The 20,585-nt window shown below is 40.2% G+C and overlaps 5 protein-coding genes across 10 annotated transcripts; 2 read left to right on the forward strand and 3 right to left on the reverse strand.

Moving 5' to 3' along the window:
- Positions 1 to 2,074: 2,074 nt before the first annotated feature.
- Positions 2,075 to 2,929, forward strand: LOC103470325 (polyubiquitin-like). The gene is made up of 2 exons (XM_017306484.2): positions 2,075 to 2,241; positions 2,335 to 2,929. The coding sequence occupies exon 2, from the start codon at positions 2,347 to 2,349 to the stop codon at positions 2,815 to 2,817; it is 471 nt and encodes a 156-aa protein (XP_017161973.2). The 5' UTR covers positions 2,075 to 2,241; positions 2,335 to 2,346; the 3' UTR covers positions 2,818 to 2,929.
- pxmp2 (peroxisomal membrane protein 2) lies at positions 2,930 to 5,832 on the reverse strand. The gene is made up of 5 exons (XM_008418684.3): positions 5,613 to 5,832; positions 5,158 to 5,280; positions 4,029 to 4,191; positions 3,399 to 3,518; positions 2,930 to 3,297 (listed from the first exon to the last, which is right to left on the reverse strand). The coding sequence occupies exons 1-5, from the start codon at positions 5,720 to 5,722 to the stop codon at positions 3,229 to 3,231; spliced, it is 585 nt and encodes a 194-aa protein (XP_008416906.1). The 5' UTR covers positions 5,723 to 5,832; the 3' UTR covers positions 2,930 to 3,228.
- A 682-nt stretch (positions 5,833 to 6,514) lies between these two features.
- unga (uracil DNA glycosylase a) lies at positions 6,515 to 10,021 on the reverse strand. 2 transcript variants are annotated; one of them, XM_008418678.3, is made up of 7 exons: positions 9,805 to 10,021; positions 9,281 to 9,481; positions 9,086 to 9,181; positions 8,160 to 8,257; positions 7,289 to 7,377; positions 6,996 to 7,174; positions 6,515 to 6,909 (listed from the first exon to the last, which is right to left on the reverse strand). In XM_008418678.3, exons 1-7 carry the CDS (start codon positions 9,898 to 9,900, stop codon positions 6,769 to 6,771), a joined length of 900 nt encoding a protein of 299 aa, XP_008416900.2. In that variant the 5' UTR covers positions 9,901 to 10,021; the 3' UTR covers positions 6,515 to 6,768. The 2 variants fall into 2 exon arrangements, with proteins under 2 accessions (XP_008416900.2, XP_008416899.2); XM_008418677.2 differs by lacking the exon at positions 9,805 to 10,021 and having other exon boundaries at positions 9,281 to 9,589.
- alkbh2 (alkB homolog 2, alpha-ketoglutarate dependent dioxygenase) lies at positions 9,357 to 11,724 on the forward strand. 4 transcript variants are annotated; one of them, XM_081610655.1, is made up of 4 exons: positions 9,357 to 9,494; positions 10,644 to 10,972; positions 11,049 to 11,247; positions 11,320 to 11,724. In XM_081610655.1, exons 2-4 carry the CDS (start codon positions 10,687 to 10,689, stop codon positions 11,663 to 11,665), a joined length of 831 nt encoding a protein of 276 aa, XP_081466781.1. In that variant the 5' UTR covers positions 9,357 to 9,494; positions 10,644 to 10,686; the 3' UTR covers positions 11,666 to 11,724. The 4 variants fall into 4 exon arrangements, with proteins under 4 accessions (XP_081466781.1, XP_008416903.2, XP_008416902.2 ...); XM_008418681.2 differs by having other exon boundaries at positions 9,388 to 9,519; XM_008418680.3 differs by lacking the exon at positions 9,357 to 9,494 and adding an exon at positions 9,576 to 9,708.
- A 595-nt stretch (positions 11,725 to 12,319) lies between these two features.
- On the reverse strand, positions 12,320 to 20,244 carry usp30 (ubiquitin specific peptidase 30). 2 transcript variants are annotated; one of them, XM_008418675.3, is made up of 13 exons: positions 20,090 to 20,244; positions 18,421 to 18,530; positions 17,543 to 17,716; positions 17,344 to 17,447; positions 16,092 to 16,190; positions 15,920 to 15,965; positions 15,741 to 15,835; positions 15,595 to 15,654; positions 14,791 to 14,877; positions 14,627 to 14,707; positions 14,273 to 14,495; positions 14,066 to 14,174; positions 12,320 to 13,465 (listed from the first exon to the last, which is right to left on the reverse strand). In XM_008418675.3, exons 1-13 carry the CDS (start codon positions 20,170 to 20,172, stop codon positions 13,216 to 13,218), a joined length of 1,521 nt encoding a protein of 506 aa, XP_008416897.1. In that variant the 5' UTR covers positions 20,173 to 20,244; the 3' UTR covers positions 12,320 to 13,215. The 2 variants fall into 2 exon arrangements, with proteins under 2 accessions (XP_008416897.1, XP_008416898.1); XM_008418676.3 differs by lacking the exon at positions 20,090 to 20,244 and adding an exon at positions 19,824 to 20,035.
- Between the last annotated feature and the right edge of the window lie 341 nt (positions 20,245 to 20,585).

The raw sequence follows: 20,585 nt of genomic DNA on the forward strand, positions 1-20,585 counted from the left end.
ACTGTCTGAGAGGAAGTCATTATATCTTCTGGTCGTTCCTGTTGAAAATAAATGGTGTAAAATTGCATGTAAATTGACATATTTGTCTTATTCCTATTTTCTGGTTTGACTTTTTATTGTCTGTTTGAAATAAATAAAGCATACCTCAAACCTCACTTTTGTAAAGAATGTCCTAATTTGAAACTTTCTCAAGTTTTGCAATACAAGTCTCTGCAAGTGAAGCATAAAAAATACTTCTGTTGTTTTGATTGCAGTTTCTAAAGAAGTGTATTTAAACTTGTTAAACAGAAAAGCGACTTCATGTAAAATCTCCATCTGTTGCTCATCAGATGCTTTAAAAAATTCAGACATTTTCCAAGAGACTAGTGGGGGTCCGAGGAGTTTTGCAGGGGTCCATAAATACTTCATAGGTGCTCAATAATGAAAATACAAATCATTCTTTGCCATCATCAGCTGTTGGTAGCACAACATCTTTTCATTTGGCTAACTGCATTCTGGGAAAGATTTTTAAACAAAATCTACCCAGGAGTGGATTGCAGCTGAGGCCAAAGCCTAGAGCCTCTACATGGCATCGTGACTCATTCTTATAGTCAAATGTGGCTCCAGGTTATGTCTGACCTCAGGACAGACATAACTTCAGAGGACCGAAGTCTACTCAGATGAAAATATATTTACAATTTCATTCTCAAATCAAGGCCCCATAGTCTGGTGGAAGAGTGGAGAGATAGAGTCATGCTTGACAGAGTCATGCTTGCCCCAAATCATCAGTGATTTGGGGCTGATGACACCTGCAGTGTCATCTGCAGGTGTTGGTCCACCTGGTTACAGCTGTTGCTACCAGGAGTTATTGGTACATAATTACTTTTTCTACATAGACTGGTTTGGATTGCTTTTGTTTTTGCTTTTAATAAATGAAATAATTTGAAAACTGTATTTTATATTGATTTGGGTTGTCTTTGATATTGTTTGATGATCTAGAGCATCCAAAACAATTAGAACTCTAAAGGATCCAAATTCATTTGTTGCCGTTTTACTTAAATTCCTAAAATAATGAACGCTTTGAATGAGACCATTCACATGTATTCATACTATTGTTTTTAACTTATGGGGTCGTTTATTGTATAACATCTGGGACTCCACATTGACAATAAACTGGACTGGGTCAAGAATGCTGACCCTGCGTACAGGAAGGGCCAAAGTCGCCTCTACTTTCTGAGGCGCCTGAGGTCCTTCAACATCTGCTGGACTTTGCTCAGGTTGTTTTATGACTGTGTGGTGGCCAGTGCCATCCTGCATGCTGTGCTGTGCAGCTTAAGGTGGAGGACACCAGCAGGCTAAACAGACTGACCTGGGAGGCCAGCGACGTCGTTGGAGTTGGAGCTGGACTCTCTGACAGCGGTGTCAGAGAGAAGGATCCTGTCCAAGATGAGGGTCATGTTGGACAAGTCTCATCCACTTCATGACGTGCGGGCCGGATACAGGAGCATCTTCAGCCAGAGACTCATTTTGCCAAAGTGCAGCACAGAAAATCATTAGGCTTTACAATGCCCCTGTTACGTCAATCCGCGGGCGGGGCGGAGCGGCAAGAAGACACAGGGGGAACCGTATCTGATGGGGAAACGCGGATTGACGTAACACAACCCCTCACCCCCCAAAAAAATGTTTTTAATTTTCTCTGCACTCATTATGCTTGCTTATTTGGTAGCTTGTCAACAAACAAGCAATTTCAATTGGGGATCAATAAAGTCTATTCTATTCTATTCTATTCTTATTATATAATCCTAATCATTTGATCATGAGCCAGTCAGGCGGATTTTTTATTTTATTTTCTGTTTTGTTTCAGCCTCGCATTCACTTTATCTGTTGATTTGCTGCCATCTGACTTCTTGTCCCGTTTTTGTTTCCCTCCTCCACCCATCATCAGATAAGCGGGGGAAGCCCAGCCGTTCCTCCACCTCACCTGTGTGCAGGTATGCGGGGAACGCCGTGACACAGCGTCACTAAACACAATTCAGCAAACTCATGTTTGGAGAATAGAAACCGAAACTTAAAGACAGAGAGGGAAAACGAATCTTAAGCGCAGTGGGAGGGCACAGACCGGAGGACTCGGTCTGTATATAAACACAGCTGACCAACATCAGAGCACAACCGCTGAGGATCAACGATTATCGGGTATCTGAAGCTAGAAGGACATTTGTATTATTATTATTATTATTATTATTATTAGAAATCCATTCCAAGGTAAGTTGCTCTTCCTAATCAAAGCGTTTATGATCTTACCTCTGTATAGTGTCATCTTGCAAAAGTGATGAAAACTTTTAAACTGTTTTTCAGATCAGTTTAAAAATGGATATAGTCATCAAAATGCTGAACGGGACGTCCCGCACGCTGAAAGTAAACCCACAGGACACCGTGGGCTCTCTGAAGCTGCGCATCCAGCAGGAGCTGGGGGTTCCTGCTGCGAGGCAGAGGCTGGTCTTCACCAACGGGTCGAACACGCCTCTGAACGACGACTCCAAGCCGCTCAGCTTCTACAACATTGAGCCGGGCTCCCAGGTGTCTCTGCTGATCACCCAGCCGTCCACCTTCCAGGTGTTCCTGAAAAACGAGAAGGGGACGAACAGCACCTACGAGATCACACACGACGAGACCGTGGAGGGCTTCAGGAGGAGAGTGGAGAAAAGAGAGGGGGTTCCTGCGAACCAGCAGAGGCTGATCCATGAGGGCCGGGAGATGCAGTCTGGAAATCTGTTATCCGACTACAACGTGAAGGAGCTCAGCACCATCTTCCTGACTCTGCGTCTGAGAGGAGGCTGAGGACGCTGTCAACATGAAGAACACATTCCAGTTTTTTTTTTGTTTTGTATTTAAAAAGTGTAATTTTAATGTATTATGTAGTATATTGATAATAAAAGTCAGTCACGACAAATGGCATGTCTCTTTTGTATTTTATTTCTGCGTTTGTTCAGATCAGTAGGTAAAGCTCGTTAAAGGTAACAAAAGAATCTCTATCTCAGCTTATGTAAAAAAAATGTCAGAATGTTAAACTTTCTGGAGCTTTTTTTTTTTATACAGGTCCCTGCGAAACAAAGCATAAAAAATACTATTTTATTCTTTTAGTTCTAGCGTTTTAAAGCAATATCCCAGTAATCAGCGGTGCAACTTCATGTAAAGAATCTTCAGCCGTATATGGAAGCTGGTTGCATCTCGTTAGCCCTCAAAGAAGCATCATTTCCTCACAGTGGCAAGGTAGGCATACCAGAATAAGGCAATCATGTTGGCGAAGAGCACTCGAAACTGAAACGTAAAGAGAGGAGGGGGTGAAAACGTCACAGAGGAAGTCAGTGTGAGGTTCCTCCTAATTCTCAACATAACAGGATGTCAGTGATGGAGCATACCTGAACAGGCACAAAGTTTATGTTTATAAATGTGAAAGGAGTCCAGACTTTCCAGTTCATCTTCAGAGCAGTCCAGTAACTTTTTCTCATCTTCTTCTGGAAATCGTCCCAGCCTTTAGCCTGAGGAACACGGAAATACTTATTTTCTGTAAAGTATATTTAGTGTGCAATTAGCGAGTGCGCTTCTATACTTATATTACACATCAAAAATATGTTTATCAGTATATAAAAGTGATATGCTTTTGAAACTGAGTTTATGTAGAAACTGGAGCATAGAATTTGACAGAGAGTCCGGCATCAGGAAATAAAATAACGAAAATCAGCTGCATGATACTCATTCATATTTGGTTCATATTCAGGGTTAGAGTAAAGAGGGATTGAATACAAAAGCACACCACATTTTTTTATATTACATTTTGGATTTCAATATTCCAGCCAGTAAATGAGAATTGGCCCAGACACACGAATCAGACAATTTTCTTTTGTCTCTGATTAGCAAAACAAAACCAGGAATCTGTTTTCAGCTGGGAAAAACCTGATCAGACCATCACAAAACACAGCTATATTCTACTGAAAGCAGTACATTAATACATTTGATAGACACTTTTGAGAAGGTCGAAAAGAAATCACCTCCAGGATGTTCATAACAAGGTAGAAAAGGAGCAGGAAGCCGGGAGCAAAGACGAGTCGGTCCAGTAGCAGTCGTTTGACGATGCAGAGCGGGTCAGTGGTTGGCATCCACACCTCCATCAGCTGGTAAAAGATGTGACTCACTGGCCCAGTGATAATCAACCTACAAGAGGAAAAAAGTATTAAACCAGTAACAAACACAAAACTCCATGTATTTACCAAGAGTTAACTGATTTATATACTCAGTGCCTGGGAGGAAGTGCTTACTTTTAAAAATGTTTGCCAATTTGTCATATTACAATCACAAATCTTAATTTAGTCTTTTATTTACATTTTGAGAGAAAGATCAACGCAATGTAGCAGCTAGTGGAAATGAAGGTGACGCATGGCTTTAAAGTACGTTATTGGGTTTCAGACCCCACCTATGCTGACACCCATAAATAAGTTGTGCAGAAGTTTAATGCGGAGTCAGGTTATAAAACAACATCCTGAAGTTTACAACATCTCACAGAGGTCTGTTCAATCCATCATGCAGAACAGAACGAGGCCACAGCAAATCTACTGCAAAGACACAGCTTCCACTTAAACTATAGAGACAACAGGAGAGAAGCAGCAAACAGGCACGTGGTGGAGCCACTGTAGCTGTAGAGGAGAACCACAGCTCAGGTGGGAGGATGTGTCAACAGTGCAGTTATCAGCAATGAATGAAATTTGGCCTTTATGGTAGGGGGACGAGAAGTAGGACTTCTTGACGGCAGCCTTTTTAAAGTCTACAGCAAACATGTGAATGAAGGCGCTCTGGTCAGATGAGTTGGCGGAAAGATGGATGGAGCTACGTCAAGGGCAATGCTGGAAGAAAACCTGCTGATGACTTGAGACTGGGGTGGAGGTTTGCCCTCCAGCAGGACAATGACATTTAACATACAGCCAGAGCGACAACATGGTTTGGATTGCAACATTCTGAATAACACCATGCATCGCATTCCATATATGTTGCTCAATCCCATAAAATCCACAAAAAAATGCATTTAAAATTGTGCTTGTAGTGTGATTTTGTAAAAGAAGGTGGATGGGTATATTATTGGCGTGCCGGGCACCCTCGTTGTTCTCATATTCTGCTTCGTCTCACCCAAAGATGGCATATCGTGTGGCTCCAGCCACATCGATCTCCTCAACCGGACCTCCACTTTTGGCCTTTTTTCTGCCTTCCAAGAACTGTGAAAGTAGATTTCCTAAAGCCGACAGGATCCCACTGGAAGAACGAAGAGCAGACGGACAGATCACATCCTCCTGTCAATGTGCAACAAGCAGTTTCACAAGCTTAAAGTAAAAAAAACAAACAAAAAAAACTGTAACTTCTAAGTAGGAGGTTTTCATGGCAGATACTGATTGGCTAATACCAGAGTGTGCTCAGTGCAAACAAAGTGGTCAGGAACAGCAAGAGTCATACATAATCTGACTTATAAAACTACATAATAAAACGAAACGACAACCATTTCCTCCGTTAGTCAGTAAACATTACTAATGAACTTTCAAACAGCTGGAAACAAGGACAGCTGCCAGTTCAGGAGCACAGAAACCGACCTGGTTACAGATTTCGTGAGGATCGGGTATTTTTTCAGGAGGATCAAATACTGCTGGAGCAGACGGAAATGAAAGGACCCATCCCGGACTGGCAGGCTCTGGACGGGCATTGTTATTCCTTACAGTATTCATACATTACAACCTCTGCAACACTGGCCCACAAAGGTCGGCGAGTCCCATTATTGTTCCTGTCCACGTCCTTGCGTCAAAGGAGAAGCCACTCCCCCCCGACGTAGACGTCAAACCGGAAGTGATGTTAAGTGACTTGTTTATTTTTAATGTGGTGGGATTGAAATACAAAAAATTATAGTACGCTAATTATAATTACTATTATAACTAAGATAAATATATTTAATTAAAAAAAATGTTATTTCTGCACAAGTATAAATAACTTTTGTAGATTTTTTGTGCCCGTTTTCATCAAGCGTTTAGAGGACAATATTGCTCAATATTGCACAGACCAGAAAAAAAATTTAAATACATCATTTTAAGCAGCTCATGAAAGATATTTTACCTCGCAAGCTTTAAAACAAATTTAAGGCTGTTTTGGAGGAAACATTTTCATAACCATCCATACATCCACTATGCAAGACTGGAGGAGAATCCAAGACGTTACGCTTCCTTGCAACACTTTCCAACTCATTCTGGGGGATTTCCAAGCATGCAGGCCACACAACGTTAGATATACGTTAACCATGAAAGTCTCGTTATTTTCTTTAAAAGTCTCACCTGCAAAATGTTTTCCTTTAATGTGATTTTTAAGTCTTGAAGCAAAATGAAGAACGATTTCACAAACAGTGAGTCTAAATCTTCAATAATTTAGCATAGAATATCAAATATAGATCATTAATGGTGCCAAGCATAGATGTATAGTTAATCTGAAATTCACCCAAAACATTACGCAATGTAGAAAACCCTTTAATGTACCAAACATTACATAAAAAAGTAAAAACGGAAACAAGGTGCAAACTGAAAGGGCAGAAAAAGAAAAAATATTTACAGAAGTTAAACCACTAAAAGAACAATGCAGTGAAAACAACAATCTGCTGGTATTAATTGTTTTATAAAAACATGAATAACTGCTGGAAGAACTAAGAAGCTTATAGGTGGGTTTGGTCTGTAGTTTACATGGGCTTCAGAAAAGCCAACATAGAAGTTAAAGAGCCTTCCAGTCTATGGCAGACTTTCCACATTTCTCTAGCAACTCGTTGGCCTTGGAGAAATGCCTGCAACCAAAAAATCCTCGATGAGCAGACAGGGGGGAAGGATGTACGGTCTGCAGGACGTGGTGGCGTTTCTATAACAGAAAGGAGTACATCCTCATAAATATTCAGCACAAGGAAGCTTTGCCGAGTGTTAAAACGTACAAGTTAGCAGACTGACTCGGTTAATTGAAGCCCCTTTTTTCTGTGCGTACGATCCCCACAGCATGAAGACGACGCCCTCTTGATTGCTGCTGAGCCACTGAATCACAGCGTCAGTGAAGGTCTCCCAGCCTCTGTCTTTGTGGGAGTTGGCTTGGTGCGCCCTGACAGTCAGCACGGCGTTGAGCAGCAGCACACCTGGTGAGAAGGTAAAAAGAGGTTCAAACATAAAGACAGGAAAGTTGTGGATGAAAGAAACATTTTTTTTTTTTTTGCTTAATCATTTAGCAGAATGTAAATCAATAGAAGTACCTTGTCTGGCCCATCCAGTCAGGTCGCCGTGGCCTGGGTGCTGAAAGCCGTCGATGTCTGTGGCCAGCTCTTTGTACATGTTCTCCAAACTGCAAAGAAAAAGCAAAATGTTAAAAATGGAAGGCAAAAAAAACTTTGGTTCGAGTGCTCATTCAACTGCAGGGCCGTCCTCTAAAGTTAGATGAGTTTGCAGATTTTTCAAAGCATAATTTGTGAACATTAGTAGCTTCAGCCAACTAAATGACACTGAGAGCACTTCACTTAGTTTGGACCTGAATTTGATGCAGGTTAGAGTATTTTTTCTAATTATTTGAATGAGAGTATTTAATTTAAAAACTAAATTACCGATGGGTAGAATATCAAAATATGGGTGTGACTGTATGGCATTTAATGAGAATCATTAATTTTATTCTATTTCAAAAGGAATAAAGTCTAAATACAGAACATTTTTACCATAAAGTAGATCTGGAAAAAAGCCTAAATAAATTCCTCACCTTTCACCTTACATCTCTTATCCAAGTTGCGGCAACAAAATTATCTAAAACTAAACTTTGTTGTCATTACTCTCAATTAATGCAGTCTGCTGTTTTCATGAGTAAAGAGGTGGAGTGATGAAAATCTTGTCACTTTTCTTAGTTTTTGTGGTACGAAAGATGCATTGAAAATTGTACAAAACACCTCTTTTCAGGTAAATAAAGGAACATCATAATTCCTGTTTGAGGTCATTTTTTAAATTTTATTTTGTTGACACAAAGTCTTCCCTTAACTTGAAATACCTGTGTGGAAAGACAGTCAGGACACCTGAAATGTGAACACTGCATAATCAGTTTCTATTCATTGTAAACATAACAAAAACAAACAAACTTCAAACCTCGGAGGAGGAGGAACTGGTCTTTTCACACTGAAGCACAGCCCGTGCGCTTGGCCTGGACCATGATATGGATCTTGACCTAGAATGACCACTTTAACCTAAAATCGAAGACAAAGACTTTACTACATTTAACAACTCTTTCCAGGGAAAACATGGTTGGTTTTTATAGGTCTTTGCCTTTTTTTTTCGATAAAAAAAGGGAAATTGATAGTTGGGAGCATGTTGCCTTGTAAGCAGGAAGGTCTTGGGTTTGAAACCTGGCCTGGGGTATTTCTGCATGGAGTTTGCATATGTGGTTCCCTCAGGTACTCTAGCTAAAAAGCTAAAAAGTGGGATTAGTGTGTAGTTAATTAATGTACTTTAGAAATAAACGTCAGAGCTATGGACCTAATAAACACGTGCTTTGAGTTGGCTCAAAGCACGCCTCAATAAAACTATCACGCAATTGAAATTTATATACAAAAATACAGTGTCTTCATAAAGAGATGTGTTACTTCAATTTTAATAATGTGATGGTAAAATGTTATGAATTGTGGCTGTTTGAGGTACAAAAATATCTGTAATTCAATTTTTTACTGTTACTTTTATATAAAACATAGCAGGAGACATGCAAAGCTCTTCAGCAAATATCAAAAAAGGTTTCATTGCTACTTATCATTGACAAAGGTATAAATAATTTTTGATATTCCGTTTTTAATAAGAAGTACACTACAAATGTTTTTTTTCTTTCTTTAAAATTTTTACTTCATTTGCATATTTACTTTATTATTTGACAGATTCAAATCCAACATCCTATCAGAAACAAATTATTTTGGGTTTAACTGCAAGTACTTCTACCCTCAATACCTACATGGATATTATAGTTCTGCACGTCAATCACTCAGTTTCTCCAGGCATAAAGTTGCGTACCCATGAGCCACACTTACATCTGTGATGCCGCACACCTTGCTCCAGGTGAACACTTGTTCAGCAGGTGGGTAAACTGTGTGGCGTTTCCTCTCTTCAGAAACAAATTGCATCAACTGTAGCAAAAGTGAAAAAAATAAATAAATAATTGAAACACCTGATAGTAAACAGTGTGTGTGTGTGTGTGTGCGTGTGTGTGTAAAATCTCTTCTCACCTGTTTGAAGTAGGGCTTTCCAAACTCAGCAGCCAGCTCCTTCCTCCAGCTCGCCCCGAACCCCGGAGGAGTCTGACCGGAAGCCAGCCTCTCTAGTGCCGCTCTCTTGTTGCGAGCCATCCTTTCCAGCTGGTCCGAGGACAGAGGACTAGGAGGCGGGCTTTGCTGCTCCGGCAGCACCGAAGCGCATTTCTGCTTCTTCTGCAGGATTTTGGTATATTGAGCAAAACACAAAGCCGGTGAGAAACGCGCTCCACGGAGAGAAATCTGCTTTAAAATCAGTCGACGAAGCGGTGCTAACAGTTTCATGGTAGTAAACTCGTTTGGTAACGTTCAAACACAGAGATGATCCTGAACGCAGCTTGGAGTAAGCCTGTAGCGGGAGAACTCAACGATATGAAATACTACAAAATAACACCGACTATTTTGTAAGTCTTTTTGAATTAAAATGTGCCTCGGCTTAGGTTCACAAGCTGTTTCTAATGATGATTTTTCCACCCGTTTGTAAAAGTAGCGATACTCACCGGCTCTTGTGCATTCTCCTCCGGTTCGTTTACCTCATTAGCTCTCTTTTTCGATACCGGCGAAAAGAATGAATTGATAGTTTTCTGTCCAATCATTCTTGTTGCAAACACTTTGGCGGTGAGCTGCGGAAAGAAATAAAAGGCTTAATTGTTTAAAGACCACGAGACCCCCAGGTAAACTAACGTTGTCAGTACGATAACTTAAAAGAATTCGCGCCTAAACAAAGTGACGAAAGCAGCTATTATAATGAGCTGAGTGGTGTTCAAGATGTACAAGAGTTTTCTGCTCTTACACAACTTTACATTAAAAAAAATGTTTTGGTTACAAGTGCGTTTTTATTAATCATGATAATTAGTTGTTACACTGAAGTAGTTTAAACATTTTTTAAATTAATTGTGACTCATCATGGATAATAAAAAACACAAAAGATTCTCAGAAAATAATATTACGCAAGACCAACAAACATTTGTCGACAGACTCAACGAGAGTCAAGTCACAAAGGTAATTGTTTTAGCTGGTTGTTCCTCTCATGTTCACGTTTTTATTAGCAGAAAGCCATGAATTTACTGAAATAGAGCATGTGAAATTAATCTGTACCGTTTAATACCCTTCATACAGGATAGTTTGATAGTTTGTCACATTCCTTGGTCTATATTTTAATATTTTCCAGCAAAAATAAATAAACTGGCTGACCTTATATAAAATGTAAAAGGTAGAAATTAGGGATTACTTAAAATATGAAGCTTTTCTACTCAACATCAACATACATATAATATGCTTTTTCAGTGAAATAAACCTTTTAGTTTTAATTCTTTTTTTTCCCCCTTGGTTTACACAGGAAAACTTTCCCCATCAGTGTGTCACCACATCAGGCTACAGAAATGGACAAGTTTCTGGTTGGGGGACAGAATAAACGTCTGTGCAGCAATGATGTCCCACGAAGAAGTCCCAGGACAAAGAAGATAAAGATGGAGGAACATGAGTGCGTAGAGGAGGAGGAGCAGGAGGAGGAGGAAAGGGACCCGTCTTTTGAAGAGTTCTCTCATCCTATTCCTTGGCAAAAAATAGAAGCAGATGGGCTGGACTGTGATTATGCATTGCTCTTCTTGAAAGAAGAGGCAGATAACCTGTTCAGACAGCTGGAGGAGGAGGTGGTGTATTCAACAGGTAGTTTTTTTTGTAAAGATGCGGCTTGAATTTGCAGTTTCATAGTGTGACAGCTGGTTGTTTTGTTTTCTTTTAGGAGAGGAAGGAAAGGTCCAAGTGTTTGGAAAGGTGTACAACATACCAAGGAAACAGGCGACCTATGGGAACACAGGCCTCACCTACACTTACTCCGGAGTGAGGCGTCTGGCTTCCCCCTGGACTCCGACCTTGGAGTGCATCCGAAACGCGGTCACAGACGCAACCGGACAGCAGTTCAACTTCGTCTTGATCAACAGGTGACAAACTTCCCAACGCCTACTCCAGAAGTTCAGAGTTGGACAATCCTGAGCCTCGGTTATCTCCACCAGGTACAAAGATGGACAAGATCACATGGGGGAGCATCGGGACGACGAGAAGGAGCTGGACCCTTCCTGTCCCATCGCTTCCGTCTCTCTGGGAGCAGCTCGAGACTTCGTCTTTAGACACAGAGACACTCGAGGGAAACGGAGCAGCCGACAGATCGATCCCGTGAAGCTGGAGCTGGCTCACGGAAGCCTACTGCTCATGAACCCTCCCACCAATACCTTCTGGTACCACAGCCTTCCGGTTCGGAAGAAGGTCCTCTCGCCTCGCATTAATCTCACCTTTAGACGCATCTTGGAGGACATCACTGAACAGTCAAAGAGGAACATTAACAGCTTAAAACCGGATTAAAGTTTTCATTTTTAACAAATATTGCTATGGTAAATAAAGATTTTAATACACTGTCCAAACATTTCCACTAAATCTGTTTAACTTACTTTAGATGTTGCCTGTTACCCATAAAAAAACAGGTAGTGTTTTCTTTCATTTCAATTTGTTTTAAATCAAGAAGAAATCTTCCACATGCCCATGGTCACGTTGGCATCACAAAAGGCAGAGCTGAGTTTTTTTTTCTTTTTCATTTTTTATGTCAAGCAAATATGTGAATAATCGGTTTTAACTAATCTCAGCTGACCAGCTTGAGTTGTGTCTGCCTTGTGATATCAGACAAAATTTTGAGAAAGCCAACTTCTTTTTTTCTATGCACTCTAGAAATTAACTGGGGAAATCTGTGCTTTTCTGCTCAGCTGTGGTTTTAGTGTCATGATACATTTGTCAGTGGAGAAAATGCAGTTATACCCAACTTAAAGTGAGTTTTGTCACACAATTAGTTCCCATCTTAAAAAAATCTGTAATTTAAAAATGTAATTTCCTAAATCTTTTTAGAAAGTCCTGTTTTTGATCATCTGAATCTTCCATGACTTGGCAGAATGTGCATTTCGGTCAAAGACAATTTAACATAGTTTAAAAAAAAACCTCATTGATGTTAGTGCATTTGCAACAATCTCGCATAAAACACAAAAGTAAAACTTTATTTTTTTTAAACTTGAAAACAATCACTTTCAAATACATATAGTGGACAGACACTGCTGCATTTAGATTTTCTCGGTTTGGTAGGAAACTTGCAGTTATTTACTGCCGAGGATTTAAAAACATTTTCAGGATAAATTACCCAGAAGCATCTGCACATAATCAAGTCTCGTTAACGAAGCCGACTAAAAATCTGCAGAACCTGGACACCATGAACAGCTGCTTGGATGCATCGTAATTTTAGGTAAGATAGGACAACCCTAAGAGTTGCTGCACAAGTGGTTTCATATGTATGATCAAAATGCTGAACATTAACAACATGGCACTTTATCTTCCACCGTGCAGGCTTACAAATTACAGCATAAACAAGATTTAAAATGGCAGAGTAGTAGCTGAAATTACCAGTGTAAGAGTTTACAGCTGCTGTTGGGAATGATGGGAATGTAAATTAGACAACAAGGCTGCAGCTGGGACTATTTCACAGTTTTTTTTTATGTGCAACAGCTTTATTTCACTTTATTAAGTGTCTGTGATTTAAAGGAATTTTGACAAATTAACAGGAATATCCAATAGCATTTTTCATTTATATTTACACCACTGCATGATAAAGTCAAAAATATTCTGAAAAAACTCATTTACAGTGTAATCACAGGGCACTGTCAAGTGTTCCTATCATCTGTTACAGGAAACTGTTCAAAGTGTTAAAGACAAGTAGCTTATACGACAATCATATCTGAGAGAAACCCTGCAGGTCCATCATCTTTGGGATTACCGGCCTCCGTTTTGGTTTCCATTGCGACACGACGGTGTGACAACTCTGTGCAAAGCTGCCGTCACGAAGCCACCCGGTGGTAACCACGGCGAGAGGTCGATCAGGCGACCACTCGATCGATCGTCGGCCGTCGCACTCTCTCGTAGAAGAGTATGTACGCGTTGGAAGACAGCACCTCCTGCAGGCTGGCTTTCCGCACGGAGTCATCAGACACCCAGAGCCACTGACAGCTGAAGGGTGAGGCGCTGCAGGCCGAGGGAGGGCTGCGGCGGTAGGTGACAAAATGTCCTGAGTGCATGTCACCATGGTGAACCAACACCGCTGTTAGCTGGAATAAATACTCCGCGGAGCTGGAAGGAAACGCAGAGATCCGGGCGTCAGCTCGGTGAAACCGCCTGGGTGTCCGACCTGTGCAACCTTACATCGCTCAGGTGTAATGAAGTTTTTGCTGTAGTTTGCATTATAAGCACAAAAAATGTCCTGCTTTGTAAAAGTTATATTAATTTTATCCACTTGCCATTTTAAGCTTTTGAAGTTTTAATCATTTCATGCTCAGATTTTCTTTGAGAACAAAAGTCTCCCATGGGACATTTTACACCAATCACAGATTTTGACTAATCATAATTTTGAATGATTCTCTCCAACATGCTGACAATCATATTTTAATGAGACTATGTGAGGGAAATAACCATTATCTTCCAGCAGGAGGCTGCTCAGATTTATTTTAGTTTGGTTCTGTCAACTGGCCCAAACAGCTATCAGAACCACCATCAGTCTAATCATTTCTATTGTGTTGTGTATGTTGACCGGCCTGTTTTAAGCCTCTGCGAAACACTTTTAGTTGCACTTTTATCTCTCTTAAAAGATAAAAGGCTTGTTTAAAGGCTCCACTCTTTGAAAGGTGGCCATGTCATAAAGCGTTGATGATGAACGGCTGCTGCAGAGTTTACCTGAAGTCATACGTGAGACCGAGCTGTGGGCTCAAGCCAGGAGAGAGAAGAAATACAGAAGAACAGGTTCCATTAGAGAAAGGCTTGTTGTTGTTATGATGTTCTGCACCTGGAACAAAAAAGGGGGAAAGAAAATTGATGCAAGAAAAAGCAAAGAAAGAGCGAACGATCCTGTTAAAAATAAAAACACCTATTGATCCAACACACCTGTCCCATTGGCTTTTAGCCTTTCTGTGGAATCCTCCAAACTTTCTGTCTTTATGGCTTTAGGAGCCAATGTGAACCGCTGACTCCTCTGTGTGGAGCTGTTGTGTTTGTAGCGATCCATCGACAGATACTCCGTGAACTGGACGTGCTCCTGACGCTTGGTGGGCGTTCCTTCACTGGACCACGTCAGTCTTTGTAGGTGGATGCAGAGGCACTGAGGGAGCTTAAAATACATGAAACAAGGGTTGCATTTCTTTCCCCTCAATGAATAAAAATATGAAACACGCATTCATTGTGTACCAGCAATTAAAATCTCTAACGGTTTAGGGAGAAAACCGATAAAGAAAAAAATACCTTTCCAAGTTTCAGCTGTTTAACAAACGTTGTCCTCTGGCTTTCGAAAACTTGCCCGTTTCTTGTCGAGCTTTGTTGAAGCTGAAGGACGACATAAAGATCAACCGACCATCCCACCATGTCTGTTCACAAACAATGGAATTATTTTACAGACACTAAAGTACCTTTGTGCAGTTTTCACACTCCACCTCTTTGATTGTCTCTGACGAAATGAAATGCTGCAGACACTGATCTAGAGAGAGAGGCCGACCCTGAGAGGAAAGACGGCTTAAGTGAATAGAAACAAAAACCAGCTACTGATGAGCGACACACTGCATTTACAGAGCTGAAACCTTTCCACGTTACAACTTATTAGACTTACATGAGGTAGGCAAACAGAAACTAGTGCATAATTGTGAAGAGGAATAAAAACCGTAGATGGTTTTCAAAAGCTGATTACAAATGAAGCTCTGACACATGTAGTGTGGATTTGTATTCCTAGACCTAGAACCTAGACATTTAGCTCAGGTAAATGTAACAGGATTCCTTCCAGAATTTCCCTATATTTAGCTGTAGCCATCTTCCTATCAACTCTGACTTTTCCTTGCTGAAGCATCCCCACAACATGGTGCTGCCACCTCCATGTTTCACCATATAGAAGGTGTGCTCAGGATGAATCCAGTGTTTGCTGTATCCCTTGCATGGATTTTAGCAAACAAAAAACATCTTTCAACAATGGCTTTCTTCTTGCCACTGCTCTATAGGGCTTAGATATGTAAAGTGCACCATAGATAATTTGTCCTGTTTTCAAATTCTCCTACCTGAGTTGTGAATCTCTGCAGCTCCTCCAAAGTTACTAATGCCAAACTCTTTAGATATTCATTTGTAAAGACTTTTGAAAACCAAGAATCCATTTTTTCCCACTTCACAATAATGCGCTAACCAATCATGTAAAGTGCTACATTAATAATCCTGCCTTTTCAGCTTACCCACTGAGGAAGAGGGATGGACAAAGACAGGCTCTCAAATGAGTCGTACCGTACTGGACTCTATTAATGAACAAAGTTGAGTTGTTATTCACAAATTAATCATATCTAGCATGCTACTTAGTTCTATATCTCATAAAGAAACACACTTGGATTTCACAGTGCTTGCACGACATATTGCTCGTTAGATGACCGTGAAAAGGATGCTGGGACTTCCAGAGGCCTGGGATCGGATGAAGAGGAGCTGCAGAGAAAATGAACTAAATATAACACACTCATTTGCTGGTATTCTTAATTTGGCCTCTTGATTTTTATTTTTTCTTCATACCTCGACTAATGCAGGCCACAGTTTTGTCCTCTTCATCAGGAAGAGACTAGAAACAAAGCAAACACAAAGTAGGAGAACGTTTAACTAAAAACAAAAAAACAAACTAAACAAAAACAAAGATTTGTGTGACTTCTGCAGTTTGGGATCCCCGGTGGATGTGGAGACAACTTACCTCCAGGGACTGCACGTCAAACAAATGTGTGACTTTGGGTTGCCGATTTCGCTCCTCCTCTAGAGAAGACGTGAGGACGTGAAAAAGTTCATGTGCATCCTTAAAAGGGAAGAAATCAGATTTTTAGATGTTGCACAATAAGTTAAAGCTCCATTCAGAAGTTTACACGTGCACCTCATCAGCATGAATGCCAGGTTAAGTTTGAGCTTCTAATTATGCATTTTAATCACTTATTTTAAAAACTGCAAATGGACCACATGTTATTTTTATAGCTTTCAACAAGCTTCTAGCACAATAATTCTTGAATATTTGACAACTTTTTAAAATCAGAATTAACAGAATGCCTTTAGGTCAGTTTGTTTTCTTGCATATACGCATCTGGCTTTTAAGCGAGATAAAATTTTAATTACGGCTGCTATAAGGACTTTATTCAGAAGGCTGAATCAAAGCCATTGTTCAAATGTGTTTTAGATCATAGTCCTGTGGATCCCAGTTTCAAACCTGTGATCCAGACCATCATCCTCAGTTAAAAGCTGCTCAAACATTTATACATTTGAGTCACAGCTGATCACAGAGACAAGCCAAATGGCTTCTGGAGAAAGTTTTTTTCTCATAAATTAATCGATGAGACAACGATTAATTTATACACGATGGCTAGAAGAATACGCAGAGGAGTCAAGAAAAGGCTTCACACCTAAAAACACCAAACCAGAGGTAAAGCATAGTGGTGGCACCACCATGCTGAGGGCCTATCTTGCTGCCAATGGTGCTAGTACATAGCACAGACAATATAATGTAAGGAAGAAGGACAACAACCTCCAAGTTCTTTAATTTGACCTCATTTCATGAAGGTAAAACTTGGACTCATTGACATACGTTTCAACCAGGTAATTACTCAAACACACATGAGATCTGGATTTGGAATGGATAATACAGGGAATGTGAAGTTTAAGGAATCATCATCCTAAAGCACTGATTTCAATCCTACTGAAAATGTCTTAACTGTGCATAAATATCAGGTCGGTGGCAAGAAAGGAACCAATTTAAATGAACTCAGTTCTGCCAAGAAGAGTCTGCAAATATCCAGCCATAATTATTAGAGAGACTTATTGATGTTTAAAAAGTGAATGGTCAGGTGCAGCTTCTTGTTTAATCGTTCCACCCAGAAAGAAAAGCTATGAACAGGACATTCATGCTGATGTTCAGTTTATATTAGGTTCTGATCACAAATGATTAAAAAAAGCAGTCCGACCTGCTCTTCAAATGAGCTGATGTGCCAGCGATACAGTCTGAGAACATCCAGGAGGCATCCGGCATCTAAAACATCCTCGTCTCCAGGCTCCTCACTGGACAGAGCTGTCAGACCACAATCCGTGATGGGAGGAGGGAAACTAACATTGATAGGTTCTTTATGCTCTACTTATTTCATGCGACAGCCCCTACACACTTACCTTTGAGTAGTTGCAGCAGCGTGGAGGACAGCTGGTTGTCTTTGCATGACTGGATCGAGGGCAGGCCTGAAAACCTCTCCAGCCATTTGACGAAAGACGGACATGCTGCCAAACCCTGAAGCAAGGAGTTCAAGAAGCAGGTGTTGCCCAAGTTCAGCAGACCTGGCACCATTCCTGTGGAGAAACCCAAGCCATGGCAAATCACAGCCAGAAATGTCGAGGCCTACCCGCACGCCCCGTTTCCGTAACTTCAGGGAGAGTAGGCGTTATTTTTTTCTTAAAAATTTTGAGGTTGGTTCTAGTTGTACTCTCGTCACAGACGTGACATTGTTACTAAGCGGTTCTAATGATTAAATCAGTGAGGGAGGTTGCTTATATGGGGAAGAAGCCAGCCAACTTTCCAAAGCCAATCTAATCTCCCAATCAACTGACAAAGAAGCACTGCTGATGTAACACAGCAGCAAAAGAGAGGGAAAAAAAGGCATTGCTACTTGCAAGCAATACCAAGAAATTAGATAGAACTGAGGGAATATTGATCCTGTATCTGCATTTACCAAACTCTACAAACCTGCATTTCAAGCAATGCGGTTACTTCTTTAGCTCTGCGTACACACAATCACCATAAGCCCTCATTTGTTATAGTTACATTAAATTGACAGTAGCTATTCTCAATGTTATATTCCCCCAAGAGTTGAATGGTAAATGGTCTGTATTTATGTAGCGCTGTACCAAGCGCTACATAATCTGTCTTTCCCGAAACACAGATTCTAGTCATCACTCATTCACACACACATTCATGCTCTAATAGTTCATTTTAATAACATAAATTCTGTCCTATAGTTTAAAACGGGTTCAGTTTAAATCCCCTCACTTCTCACCTCTCTTCCTCTTCTTCCTCTCAGTGATCGGGCCCCACAGGACGTATACTCCAGCTGCAATAGCAGCCGCGATCCCTCCGATGAGACCCCAGTTTTTTATCATCTTGTTCCTGAAAAATAAAGACAACGGAGAATGGACACACATTTAGGGAGATAATCGACAGGCACTGAAAGTCCATTTAGCTGGGTAAATATACTACTGCCGCACAGAGAGTAATAGCAAATAGAATTTGCCAACCACAATGTTTTTTGTAAGTGTGCTGTTAAAAAATTTGCATTGCAAAGACGACTGTGAATCTGCTAACAAATTTTAAGATTTGGACACCTCACAAAAGTAGGTGTTTGTAAGTCTGGTGAGGGATTTAAAAAGATCGCAGAAGAATTTCAAGTCAGCCATTCGACTATATGGAAAGCGGTTTACAAGTGAAGCACATTCTAAACATGTGACAACGTGTGGCTGTGAAACGAAAAGCATTCTTATGGAGTAAAGTCTTGGGGAATAAGATGCTAGAAAAATTGCAGAGGGGTTGGAGTTTTTACTCTGTGTAGCTCCTTCCTCATTTATTGCTGTGCACTGCTGTTGAGCGGCCTGAAAGATGACGCCTAGACTTTACAAGACAGACTAACTGGAGTTTAGAACAATTTTCAGTGATCAAATAGTTTTGGTAAGGAAACTAAAGGGCCATCATCCATCTTTATAATTCTGAAACGATACAAAAAAGGTATATTCTACACAATAAGCATGTTTGCCTGGACATCCCTGTAAATTTGAGCCGATATTTCTTTATATTAATACCATTATTATAACTGTATTGATACATGAAATGCGTTTGCAGTAGTTTTAAATAAAAGGTATTAGATTGTTATTTTGAATGTTTCTGTAAATATTTCAGTAAAACCATGTTTTTTCTTACTTAGGGTAATCATACAATGAGGGGTTCATACTACACTGCAAAAACGACAGCTTTGCAAAAAGTTGATTTATTCCACATTTATTTTGTCACCTGAACTATTTTTTCAGTATCAGTCTTTACCGAAATACAGATTCTATTAAACATACATTGTTTTGAGAAATCACTATTCTATAAATAAAAAATCCAACTATGCATTTAAGGATTCCTTTAAGCCATTCCATTCACACATATCAGGTTGAGTTAAATGACCACCTAAAAAAAATAAAATGAAAATCGTTTTTTAAATACCACATTTCCATAAAGAAAATGAATTCCGCGAACAATTATCGATTTAAGATCACTATATAAGTGTTGGACCTAGTTTGAATCAAAGTTTACATTGTTATTAATATCATCAGATAATCACTACTTTAACATGATCTGATCACATCAACTCCAGGACCTGTCATGTGTAAAAACGAGCTAGCTTTAGCCTCCAGGCTAACTTACCAACAACACCGAGGCCAGGCTCCACTCCGAACACTAAGGTAACTTCACAAATGCAAAACATTCAGATGCTGTCCCAAAAACACAAGTAAATGCACTAACGTGTCACTAACCACACTCGGGTATGAGATTTAGGGGCATAACTCAGACTGCGTGCTTGCTCTCTTGGCCATAGACGGCCCAGACGGCCTGCTAACCTACACTTACAGCTGCCCTGCTGAGAGCTGACCCTGATCACCAACTTGTTGTTTACCACATGGAGATCTTACCTGATTGTGGGTCCTGTGCCAAGAAACTCCCCCACAAGCTTATCCGAGCTTTCTGGTCTGCACCACAACATTCTGTTGTCCATGTGGAACCACCGTCCTGGGGAGCATGTTTCCACACGGACTTGTTCAAGAGCGCAAACCAGCCAAACAAACGCTTGTGGAAATGGCACTTGATAAAGTTCAGCCGTTGCATTGGTTCTGTAAATTAATAATTTTACATAAAAAATAAATAGACATAAGTCTTCTTTATTTTCACAGTATATCGCCATTGACACTGGAATATCGGTTTAATTTATTATATATATTATTTATAATTTTACACAGATAGATAGATAGATAGATAGATAGATAGATAGATAGATAGATAGATAGATAGATAGATAGATAGATAGATAGATAGATAGATAGATAGAACTAATGAGCCATACTCTGTAACAGTGACCTGACAATGGCGCCACCTGTTGGAAACTTCTCTGTGACCCCTGAGAGCTTTTAG

This window comes from Poecilia reticulata, chromosome 9 (assembly GCF_904066995.2).
Source record: "Poecilia reticulata chromosome 9, P_reticulata-male-v2, whole genome shotgun sequence".
Lineage (NCBI taxonomy): Eukaryota > Metazoa > Chordata > Actinopteri > Cyprinodontiformes > Poeciliidae > Poecilia > Poecilia reticulata.

Bases quoted from the DNA above. Each gene is read 5' to 3' on its own strand.
- LOC103470325 (XM_017306484.2), top strand. From the start codon at position 2,347: ATGGATATAGTCATCAAAATGCTGAACGGGACGTCCCGCACGCTGAAA.
- pxmp2 (XM_008418684.3), bottom strand. From the start codon at position 5,722: ATGCCCGTCCAGAGCCTGCCAGTCCGGGATGGGTCCTTTCATTTCCGT. The intron at 3,519-4,028 runs GTGATTTCTTTT...CGTGTTCCTCAG, and splicing joins TTGTTATGAACATCCTGGAG to GCTAAAGGCTGGGACGATTT. The intron at 3,298-3,398 runs GTATGCTCCATC...TTTACGTTTCAG, and splicing joins TAAACTTTGTGCCTGTTCAG to TTTCGAGTGCTCTTCGCCAA.
- unga (XM_008418677.2), bottom strand. From the start codon at position 9,589: ATGAAACTGTTAGCACCGCTTCGTCGACTGATTTTAAAGCAGATTTCT. The intron at 9,182-9,280 runs GTGAGAAGAGAT...CTTTTGCTACAG, and splicing joins GAAAGCCCTACTTCAAACAG to TTGATGCAATTTGTTTCTGA. The intron at 7,175-7,288 runs GTACTTCTATTG...CCTTCTCACCAG, and splicing joins GACTGGATGGGCCAGACAAG to GTGTGCTGCTGCTCAACGCC.
- alkbh2 (XM_008418680.3), top strand. From the start codon at position 9,626: ATGATCCTGAACGCAGCTTGGAGTAAGCCTGTAGCGGGAGAACTCAAC. The intron at 9,709-10,643 runs GTAAGTCTTTTT...TGGTTTACACAG, and splicing joins AAAATAACACCGACTATTTT to GAAAACTTTCCCCATCAGTG. The intron at 10,973-11,048 runs GTAGTTTTTTTT...GTTTTCTTTTAG, and splicing joins GGAGGTGGTGTATTCAACAG to GAGAGGAAGGAAAGGTCCAA.
- usp30 (XM_008418675.3), bottom strand. From the start codon at position 20,172: ATGGACAACAGAATGTTGTGGTGCAGACCAGAAAGCTCGGATAAGCTT. The intron at 14,878-15,594 runs GTAAGCTGAAAA...CTTTCCTCTCAG, and splicing joins CCATCCCTCTTCCTCAGTGG to GGTCGGCCTCTCTCTCTAGA. The intron at 14,708-14,790 runs GTACTTTAGTGT...GTCGTCCTTCAG, and splicing joins AGTGTGAAAACTGCACAAAG to CTTCAACAAAGCTCGACAAG.